We start from the raw sequence: 10982 nt of genomic DNA on the forward strand, positions 1-10982 counted from the left end.
CCCCCCAGCCCCAGGCAGGGCAGGTCTCCTTACTTTGCTTCCATAGCCCCCTAAACGTCCCCTTTTGTGACATTTGTCTCACCAGAGGGCGAGGACCCTGTTGGCTCTGCTCAACACCATCCCTACGGGCCTAGTGCAGAGCTTTGCACCTACTAAGGCTCAACTGTGTCCCCTTAAAATCGGTATGTTGAAGTCTCAACTCCCAGTACCTCCGAACGTGACTGTATTTGGAGGTAGGGTCTTTAAGGAGGTAATTAACTTTTCCCCAAGGTTTAGTGAGATATAACTGACATAAACATATTGAGAGAGAGTTTACATACAACATAATTGACATAAGATGTACACTTTCATTGTAACTTGTTGGCCTGAAACAGTAAAACAGACCAGCAAAACGGATTTATTTGGGAATAGCAAAGAATTGTAATTTGAGACATGCCATCTAGGGTGAACCACAGCAAGCCTGGAGAACAAAGAGGAAACTCCTTTATAGAGAGAAGGGGGGTGGTTGGGAGGGGCTGTTATAAGCCGAGTCTGTTGGTGGAAACTGGGAGTTAGATGTGGTCTTTCATTGGCGGAGTTGTGGCCGTCTCTCATTGGCTGGGCTGTTGCCAGGCGGAGAGAAATCCCTCCTCCCGCTGGGCAGTGAAGCAACAACCTTCTCTCCGAGATGCAAGGTGCTCTCTTCCTGCTGGGTCTGCAGTTAACTTAGAGGGGTGGGGCCTGATTGCTCCCTCTCCTGGTCTCTTGGCTCCATTTTAAAGGAGGTTTCTGTTTCTTAATGTTTGCAACACTCTGGTGTACAATGTGATGATTTCAAACACACATACATTGCAAAAATGTTTAGCGCAGTCAGGTTAGATAATCTTTGTCTCATATAATCACTATTTTGTTATGGTGAGAGCATTTAAGATCCACTCTTAGCAACTTTCAAGTACACAATACAGGGTTAACTATGGTCACCTATAATGCTGTGCTATAATTAGCTCCCCAGAAGGTATCCACCTTCGCACTGGAAGTTTGTACCCTTTACCAACATCTCCTCATTTCCCCCACCCCCAACCTCTGATAATCACCATCTCTTCTGCTTCTGTGAGTCTGATGACTTTTTTTTTTGTAAGTACTAATCTTTTTCTTTGCAAAGTCAATTTTTATGTTTATTTTTTATTAGTTTTTTTGTTTGACTTCTTTGGTGATAATTAGGTTTATTTATTTATTTATTTTAATATAGGCACTGGGGATTGAACCCAGGACCCTGGACATGCTAGGCATGCACTCTACCACTGGGCTATACCCCCCCCCCCTTATTTTTAAACACCTTTATTGTGGTTTGATTCCTGTACAGTAAACCACGTATTTCAGACGTACAATTTGATGAATTTTGACAGATGTATACATGAGTCTGATGATTTTAGATTGCACATGTAAGTGAGATCATACAGTACTGTATTTGTCTTTCTTTGACTTATTTCACTTAGCATGTCTTCCAGGGTGTCACTGCAATTGGCGGGATGTCCTTTTTTATGGCTGATTGATATCCTATTATGTATTCCATGATATATGTATTCCAAATACATTTTCTTTACCCATTCATCCAGAGATGAACACTTAGGTTATTGTAAACAACGCTGCAGTGAACATTGGGGTGCAGATAGCTCTCCAAGACAATGATTTCCTCTGCACACCCAGAAGCGGGATTGCTAGATCAGATGGTAGTTTTATTTTCAACTGTTTGATGAACAGGGAGGTAGTTAAGTTTTAAAGAGGTCAAATGGGTTTGCCTTAATCCAGTCTGATTGGTGTCCTTACCAGAGGAGGATGTGAGGACAGACTCGCACAGGAACGACCGCGGGAGGACCTGGGGAGGAGGGTGTCTGCAAGCCTAGAGGGGTCCTCTGGAGAAACCAGCCCTGCGGACGCCTCGATCTTGGACTCCCGGCCTCCAGAGCTGCAGCAGAGTAAGTGTCTGCTGTCTGGGCCCCCAGCCTAAGCGCAGTTATGGCAACTCTACAAAACTAACCAACACTTAATGGGCCCTCAACAGACATTTCTTAAATTAAAATTAGATTGAAACAGAAGAGCGGACAAGGGTCTCTTTTAATCATGATGTTTAATTCACTATTTACTGTGTCTTAAAAAGCCCATGGCAGTTTCAAATCTGAACGCAAAGAAATCTTTTAAAACCTCCAACCAAGACCTGTAAGACGAAAACCAGCAGCCCCGAGAGCTTCATCTATTCCCAGGATAAGCACAAGTGGCCGCAGAGCCCTAACAGAAGGCCTCGTGCTGGACCGCGCGGGCCTGGCCTCCGGGCCCGGACCCCACGCAGGCGGCGGCGGCGGCGGCGGCGGCGGCGGGCAGGGGCCGAGGAGCGGCCAAGGAGGTGCCGGCGCGCCGTGGCGCCCGGGCCCGGCCTTGGGTCAGGCCCGCCCCGATGACGCAATGGGCCCGGGACTTGTGCCCACGCTCACACGTCACTCCCCGCTTCCTGCGGGCGGGCAACTCCTCCAAGTTAAGAATCACACAAGAGCGAGCCATCCTCCAACCGGGAACGTAACCACCCTCAGGAGCTGTTTGGGGCGCTGAGTCGCCGGCCCCTTCCTTGCCGCCACGCCAAGCCCCGCCCCCAACTCGCCCCCGCCTATCAGACGCCGCGCCTCACACGAGTCCCGCCCCCGACGTCGCCCCCGGCCTATACCGCGGCGCCTGCGCCCCGCCCCGCCCACCCTCTTCCTCCGCCCCGCCCTCTTCCTCCGCCCCCGGCGCTCCCGCTCCGACCCTTGACCTCTCCTGGACTTTCCCGCGCTGCCGAGTCCCGCCTCCCGGCTCGCGAGCCCCGCCCCGCCCTCGGCCTATCCCGTGTCTCCCCGGGCACGAGCCCCGCCCTTCCCTCGCCCTCGGCCTATCCCGCGCCGCGCCGCGCACGAGCCCCGCCTCCGCCCCGCGCGGGGCTAGACGCGCGGCCCTGACGTCACGCGCGACCGAGGCGCGGCGAGGGAGCTGCGCCGCTCTGGGCCAGCGGCCATGCCCAAGCGGGGCTGCCCGTTCGCGGACGCGGCCCCGCTGCAGCTCAAGGTGCGTGTGGGTCCGCGGGAGCTGAGTCGCGGCGTGTGCGCCGAGCGCCTCTCGCGGGAGATCTTCGGTGAGTGCGAGGTTGGGCTTCCTCGCTGCGAAGCGGGGCCTGGGCGGGCGGTCTCCGCAAGCCGCGCCCCCGGCGCCGTCCGGCCGGTTTGGGAGCGGTGAGTAGGGCGTCGGGAGTGCCCCCACCTCCCCTGCGGGGATGTTTGACGAGCTCTAAGAGCCTCCGGGCCCAGTGAGAGGCCAGGGGGTGGGATGTCCCGGGCGGGATAAGCCGCGGAAGTGCCCGTTGTCACCCGAGAGGCGTTTGTGGAGCGCGCCTTCCCTGCGTGGCCCTGCTGCTGCGCGGGAGACCCTGCCTCCGGTCCAGTGGGGGACCCGCAGGAGGAGGGGTCTCCAGAGGTCACCAGAGCAGGCACCGGTCGCCGCAGGACCACTTGCCAGTGCCAGGTCGCGGGGAGGAGCAGTCTAAGCCGAATCCTACAGCGTTAGGCAGGCAGAGAGGGAGCGGAAGGGAACTCCTGGTGGAGGCAGTAGCCTGTGTGAAAACCAGAAAGCCGGAGAGTGCAGTAGGACTCAGGGTGGCTGGATGCCAGGGCCTTCTCATCTGGCTTTGTCATGCAGATTCTAGGTGCACTGATATTACAGGTCGTCATTTTGAGGTGGTTAATACCCCTGAGTGGGGCTTACCTCACCTAGTGGTTGGGGCACAAGGTTTGTGCCCGTGCAGTGGTTAGACAGTGACTTGGGTGTTTGTAATGGAGTGTGCCGCCGTGCAGTGGGGACCTGGGGGAGAGCCCAGCCTGGGGAGACCCTGCTTCTCTTCGTCCTGCTGTTCCTGCACTCCCCACCCCCCGCCCCCAGCTCCCCCCATCAGCACTGCTCAGCCCTTTCTTTTCTCGGACACTCCGGTTGCAAATGCTGATGCTTTCCGAGACCATGCAGGTGATAAAAATGAGTGAAGCCACTTCGTTGGTACATTTCATTGATACTATGGCAAAAGTGCACATGCTCTCCCCCACCAGGAGATTCAAAAAATGTAAACACTGTGCAGACAGAGAGAAGAATTAGTAACAAATGAAGATGGAGTCAGTCCAGCCCTTGGCCTTCTTCCTTGACCATGATGTCCTAGAGCACTTGCCAAGGCTCATCACTTGCAGGACCCCCTCAGGGGGTGGCTGCTGGGCATCTGGAAGGAGGGCCGATGGAATGAGGCCAGTGTGAACTCCTGTAACAAATTCTAAGCCAGAAGCCTGGCCTCTTTATCTTGAAAGAACTGCAAGCCCTTGAAGACAAGCGTTAACCTCACCACATGACCCCCCATTCCTGTCCTACCACGGGGGGTGGGGGAGGGGCTGGGGGAGGTGGGGCTGTCATCAGTTCCCTGGTACCTGTTGCTTCTGTCAATTGCACATAGCGCCAACAGCTCCTAACGTCACCACCCTGGCTCTGTCGGGACAAGGCAGAAAACCGCAATTTCTGGGGCTGGCGCCCAGCATTGACCTTGTGGAAGCCCCAGTTCCCTGATGGAAAGGCACTGTTCTGGGTGCTGAGAAACCGCCTCAGCTCTGGGGTTGGGGTGTTCAGGGCCCACAGAGGTCTGGAAAGTTCTAGGGTACTTTGTCGGGTGCCAGTTGCTGCCATGTCTTTTGCCGGCTGCTCTGCGGTAGGTGAAGGGGTGCATGCTGGCCTGAGGCTTAGCTCCGAGTCTCTGGCTGTGAACTGGTGCACCACAGCGCGGGGGCTTTGCCTGCTGAACAAAGCCAGATTGTGGGTGCTGGGGCGGAGAGCGGCAGCAAGGAGGTGAGGCCACACGGATGGAAAATGAGCAGAGTGACAGGAGAGGGAGCTCAGGTGGGGCTGCAGGGTCCAGAACCTTCTTGGAGTGGGTAGCCACCGAGTCCCGGCAAGGAAGAGCAAGAGGGCAGAGGGAGTGGGACCCAGCTCGCTAGGGAGCAGCCGGTTGGGGTGACGGGATGACGGCTGAGAGGGGACTGAGCACAGCTGGCAGGATGAAGTGCAGGAGCTTCCACGTGGCGGATCTGTAAACGGAGGAACCATCTGTCTTCCCCAGAGAAAACCACACAGCTCCTCTTCCGCGGGGCCCAGACCTACATGGACCACACATGGGAGGAGGTCTGTGCCATCGTCGACACGCCGGAGTCCCCAAAGCCTGGCCCCATGGAAGCCCCTCGCGCTGCACGTGGGCAGATGCTGATCGGACCCGACGGCCGGCTGACCAGGAGCCGAGCCCCGGCCTCTGAAGCCGGTGAGTGAGGCCGACAGCGTACCCTTCCCGGCTGTGTGCGGAGGAGGGGGGCGGCACGCAGGCTTCCCTTTATTCTATGGATCTCTTCCTCCTTGACCAGGCAGGAGCTCTGCCCAGTCTGCCGAACCAGGCAGACGCCAGAAGAGCCAATGTTAGGAGGCTCTGCCCCTACTGACACCCATGCCGGGAGGTGGTGACCGGCTTCTGACTGTTGGGTCAGAAAGAGCAGACCCCTCGGGGTGACCCCCTGTGTGTCCTGCCGGCTTTCCCCCTGCAGCTCCTCAAAAGGGCCCTGTCTGTGGGGAGTGCCTGTTTGGGTCCCTGTGCAGTGTGGCGTGCTTCTCGAACTGTCGCCCATGTCCTGGTTAAAAGCTCTCCCACTCTGGGTCTGGGCGGGGCCCAGGGTGCGGGGATCAGACTTTGAGGTGCAGATGTGAGGCACAGGGGACGAGGGCCTGGAGGGCTCTGGTGCGGACAGTCAGGGGAGCCTGGTCCTTCCAGGACCGGCATCTAGGTGGCGGGAGAAATGGGAGGAGCAGTCAGCGTGGAGTCGCGGAAACCACCTGGGGTCTCCTGTTGAAGCGGGCCTGGGTGCTGTGTGACTCACCCAGTGTCCGGAGGACCCAGTGAGGTGTGGGGAGGCAGTGGCCCCCAGCACTCAGGTCCCCTTTGGGCTGACAGGTGTTTCCTCCTCGCAGACCTGGCCGGGGCAGCCTGCTCGTCGTGCGTGCGAGCTGCAGACGGGAGGGCGGCATGCGGCCAGTGTGAGCGCGCCCTGTGCGGGCGCTGTGTGCGCTCCTGTTGTGGCTGTGGCGCCGTGGCCTGCGCCCTGTGCGCCCTCGTGGAGTAAGTGTGGGCCCCACAGGGGGGCGGGAGAGCAGGCCTGTCCAGCGTTGCCCGTGGCCACAGTGATGGCAGTAAATACTTGGCCCTGCTTGAGTTTCTTCTGAAGTCCTCGGGTTGTTTCTGGAGGAAACCCAGGCCTTGCAGATCGCCAGCTCTGTACTGGGCTGTGGTCTGTCCTGGGTGATTCCTGCTCTGGTCCGTTAAGCCCTCGGGTCAGGGAGTCTCATGTGGTGCTTCTGTGTGCTGTGCTCCTTAGCAGAGGATATCTGACGGGGGAGGGCAGGAGACTCGAGCGGGTGCAGCCGCGGGCAGGGGGTCCCTTGTCCCTGCCCAGGAGCCCTTGGCCTGTCCCAGGGGCCACTCTTGGCTGTCGGTGGGACTGGGCCGTGCCCTGTAGGAAAGGGTCTGCAGACCTCAAACTGGCCTAGTCCCAACAGTCCTTAAGACCCGCTGTGGAAAGTTAACATCTGCCAGGAGTGCCTCACTGGCAGCGGGGGGCGTGGGACTCTGGTCTGGGGATTACTTTTCGGGCTACTTACAGACGTGGAATCCTTTCTTTTGTCTTTGCCAGCTTAATTCTTCTTCTTCTCCTGTTTATATGTAAACTGAAAAACGCAGGGCCCTTCCAGCGGCCAGTGCCTTTTCCCTGGAGGGCCACTGACCACACAGAAGGGCAGGCCATGGGGAGAGGTGGGCGCCCGGCAGGTCCTGGGTAGCGGGGAGCTGCCCAGATCCCTCAGCCCGACCCACTGCCGTCCGCGGGGAGTCCCTAGCTGGTCTCTTCCCGCCTCTGCTTTCTATGTCCTCATCCCCAGACGCCCTCAGAGCTCACGCGGAGGTGCCTAGGCAGCCTGCTCTCACCGCGCACGCATTTCTCTGGGCCACGGCCAGGGCAGGGGCTCTGCCCCTTTGATAAACAGATGGCTTGCCTTGGTCACAAGGCTGCAGTGGCACCCCCTTCCCCCCGAAGCCAGGCCTCGGCCTGCTGCACCCACAGCCCCTGCCCGCCCCCTGCCGCCTCAGCCCACACCCAGTCATCCTTCTGGCTCTCAGTATGGCCACGGGCAGGCGGTGCTGGTGGGAGCCGGCCCGGGCTTCTGGTCCACACACCAGGGGGCACGCGGCTCCAACTCCATGCTGATGTGTGTCAGACAGGCAGCATGTTGCCAGTTTCCTGTCCCTTCAGGGTCTCTCCTGGTGAATCAGTTTCCCCGTGATTCACTGAATTGCCTCGTCCTCACCCTGTTTGATGTGCTTCCCATGGGAACCATCAGGGGCCAGTAAACCCTCACCGACCACTTGGAAGGTTTCTGTGGGGGCTTCGGGCCCACTTGAGACCTGGGCTGAGCCACAGGTGGGCTCCTCTGCTGTGTCCGTTGGCGGGGGCGGCCTGAATACAGACACACATCCCACACGGAGCCTGGCTGTCAAGGAGCGGGGCTGACACCCCCAGGGGCTGAAGGAGGTGGTGCTCTGGGCCCAGGGCGCTAGCACACTTGGCCTTCTCTCGAGGTCCTTGGGCCGCCTTCCCTCCACGTGTGTGTCTTTATCTAAGGACACCATCCATGTGGGATTGGGATCCCCACTGCCCGGGACCTCATCCTGATTGCATCTGCAGTGAACGGCCTGTCTCCTGATACAGCCAAGGGCCTGGGGGCAGCACCTCACCCTGTAGCTCCAGGAGCACGACCCTGCCTAACGCCAGCTCCTCTCTCTCCCTGCCCCCGCCGTGTCGCAGCGGCAGTGACGTTCATGAGGAAGTGCTCTGTGCCAGCTGTGCCATGTTCGAGGCCTGAGGGCGGGAGTGGACGCCAGCCCTGCCCGGATGACCTGGTGGTGTCCACGCTGAGGAACTGTGGGGTGGGCGGGGGGGGGGTTCTATTTTGTATTTTGTATTTTGTGCTCCTGACAACAGAAGTGAATAAACCCTTTATATTTGGACGAGGGGACTCACTTGTCAGCAGCCTCTAGGGCGTGTGGCCTGCCCGGCCCTGGAGGGAGCCCAAGGTGGCGGGGGGCAGGCCTGCGCGCCCGCTGTCACCTGGCAGCTCAGTCAGCGCCCTGAGCTCTGGGTAAGGAGCTGCCCCATCACCCTGTTTACAGGTGGGGAAACAAGCCCAGCGTGTGCGGGCCCAGGTTGTCTGACTCCAGTGCACCGTGGGGTGGGGCCGTGTCCCAGGCTGTCCCTGAAATGCCACCGTACACCGTTGTCTGGGTGGCTGAGGTGCTGGGTGACCTGCCCCCAGGAGTGCTGGCCGGCAGGGGTGATGGCCTGGCTCCCTTTGGGGCGGTCTGTGTGGCCTGAAGGGAGGGGAGTGGATGGGAGAGGTGGTGGGGTGGCCTGGAGGACAGCCGAGGGTGAAGGCAGAGTTGCAGGCTACAGGGCCTCCTCACCCGGTGCTGGGGCCCCAGTTCCCACACACCAGGGTCTCTGCAGGGCCCCAGCCTCCCTGAGGAACCGTGGATGAGTGGAGAGGTTCTTTGGGGCGGGGAGCAGGCGGGGCCAGCACGGCATCCCGGGGGCAGTGGGGTCTCTGGACTGTGTGGGAGGGCAGGTGACCTGGGTTCCTAGAGAAAGCTGGGTGGTGGGTGGAGCCGGGCGGGGGTGGGGTTTGCTGCTGCGGGCTGAGTGTGAAGCCACTGAGGCGGGGGCGGGGCTGAGGAGGCCACAGGGGAGCTGGGTCTTGGGAGGGTTGCAAGGGAGAACTTGAGGTCTTCCTGAACTGAGAACTTCCAGAGGCCACCCTGGCCCAGCTGGCGTGAGGGCCTGGCCGTCGGGCCATCTGTGCTCTGGACACGGGCAACAGCGCTCCATTAGCTGTCCTCATCGTGGGGTCTCCTCCTGTCACCTGGCTTCCCGCGGGGGCCTGGCCCTCCTTCCAGCGTTCCCTGCAGACTGCAGCCCCAGTGAGCGCGTGACAAGGTCGATGCTCAGCGTCACCAGGGGACGCAGGTCAGCGTCACAGGGAGGGGCCGCCTCACACCCATCAGGGTGGCTACTTGCTAAAAACAACAGAAAACAAGTGGTGGCAAGGGTGTGGAGCCACTGGAACCGTGTGCGCTGCTGGTGGGGACGGGAAATGGTGCAGCCGCTGTGGAAAACGGCATGGCAGTTCCTCAGAAAGGTAAGCAGAGCTACCCCGTGACCCAGCAGCCCCACTCCCGGGAGAATACCCAGCAGGGATTCAGACACCTGTGTACTGTGTTCGCAGCAATATTATTCACAGTAGTAAAAATGCTCAAACAGACCAAGTGTCCACTGAGGGATGGATGGATAAGCAAAACGTCGTCCATCCACACAATGGATTATTACCCGGCCTTAAAAAAGGAAGGAAATCCTGCCACCTTCTCCAGCATGGCTGGGCCTTGTGTGCGTCATGCTGAGTGAGACAAGACAGTCGCAGGAGGACAAGTTCTGTGTCGTCCCGTTCATGTGAGGTCCCTGGAGCAGCCGGGTTCATAGAGGCCAGGGAGGGGGTGCCAGGGCTGGGGGAGGCAGGAGGAATTCGTGTTTAATGGGAACAGGTCCACTTTGTGAAGATGCAAAGGTCTGGGGACCGATGGTGGTGACGGTGGCACAACCACACAAATGTACTTAGTGCCGCTGAACTGGTCACTTAAAAGTGGTTGAAGGGGTAAATTTGACAGATTTTACCAGTTAAAATATTTTACAGGTTAAAAAGACAATTGACTGTTCAAAGCAAAAATAATAATGTTCTTTGGGGGTTTTGAACTTGTGGAAACAAAAGTTACGACAGTGGCATCGAGACCAGAGATGGAGGTGTCGCTCGCTGCCCTAGGGGTTCACGTGGGAAGCGCTGTCGTTTCAGCTGCCGGTAGACTGACTAAAAGACCGGCACTGAAGCCCTAAAGCAGCCAGGCCGGAGCACAGTCATCCATTCAGCAGAGATTTATTCTAAGTTCTGCACGGAGGGCAGGGTGCAGCTCCCTGGTAGGGCATGTGCTTAGCATGCATGAGGTCCTGGGCTCAATCCGCGGTACGTCAGTTTAAGAAAATACATAAATAAAACAAAAAAACTTCTTAGAATTTTTAAATAAATAAATCCCACACAGAACCCTGGATTGGATCCTGGAACAGAAAAGGAACATCAGTGGAAAAACCGATGAAATCGAAATAAGTCAATAAAAGGGAGAAAATGGGATGTTAAAAAATACTCATTGCAGTCCAAAATGAGGCTGACAGAGAAGAAAGAAGGCACAAAGAGCCAGCGGGACACGCAGAACAGCAGGAGGCTGTTGCATCTCCGCCCAGTCTACCTGCGGCCCCACTGGCGGCACCAGGACGGAGGTCCGTCGGAGAGCCCAGGCAGCAGCGCAGAGCACGCCCCCCGCGTCTGCTGTCCGCAGAAGTTCACCTTCCGACTAAAGGCACAGAAGAAGTGAAAGGATGGACTACGTAGCTACCGAGAGATGAACCCGCCTGTGAGCAGGCAGCCACTGGGTGGCGGCGTCCTGACCCCAGCGCGAAGCACCCAGCTGCACCCCCCTTGCTGGCTCCTCACCCAGAGCTGCTGACCGGCCCACAGCCCCCAGGGCCTCGTCTGCAGCATGCAGTGCGGTCAGCGCCTCGTTTACGCACACCTGCCGAAATGCGGGCACTCCATGTGCTGAAGGCTCCTCTGTTCCTGACTTCCTGTCCCTCTGGAGGCCGGCCCAGGGCTCAGAAGAGCAGGGTGGGACACGGAAAGGCACCACAGCCTCCCTGCAGCCCAGCTGGTCCTCACTGCCCAGGCCCCTCCCTGTCTGCTCTGGTCTTTTCTCCCCCAGGTGC

General features: G+C 58.5%; 1 protein-coding gene across 2 annotated transcripts; it reads left to right on the forward strand.

Annotated features, from left to right (window-relative positions):
- The first annotated feature begins 2953 nt into the window (after nt 1–2953).
- SIVA1 (SIVA1 apoptosis inducing factor) lies at nt 2954–8080 on the forward strand. 2 transcript variants are annotated; one of them, XM_032482817.1, is made up of 4 exons: nt 2954–3139; nt 5150–5344; nt 6043–6190; nt 7746–7922. In XM_032482817.1, the coding sequence occupies exons 1-4, from the start codon at nt 3022–3024 to the stop codon at nt 7825–7827; spliced, it is 543 nt and encodes a 180-aa protein (XP_032338708.1). In that variant the 5' UTR covers nt 2954–3021; the 3' UTR covers nt 7828–7922. The 2 variants fall into 2 exon arrangements, with proteins under 2 accessions (XP_032338708.1, XP_032338709.1); XM_032482818.1 differs by lacking the exon at nt 7746–7922 and adding an exon at nt 7929–8080 and having other exon boundaries at nt 2957–3139.
- Nucleotides 8081–10982: the final 2902 nt, after the last annotated feature.

This window comes from Camelus ferus, chromosome 6, assembly GCF_009834535.1.
Source record: "Camelus ferus isolate YT-003-E chromosome 6, BCGSAC_Cfer_1.0, whole genome shotgun sequence".
Lineage (NCBI taxonomy): Eukaryota > Metazoa > Chordata > Mammalia > Artiodactyla > Camelidae > Camelus > Camelus ferus.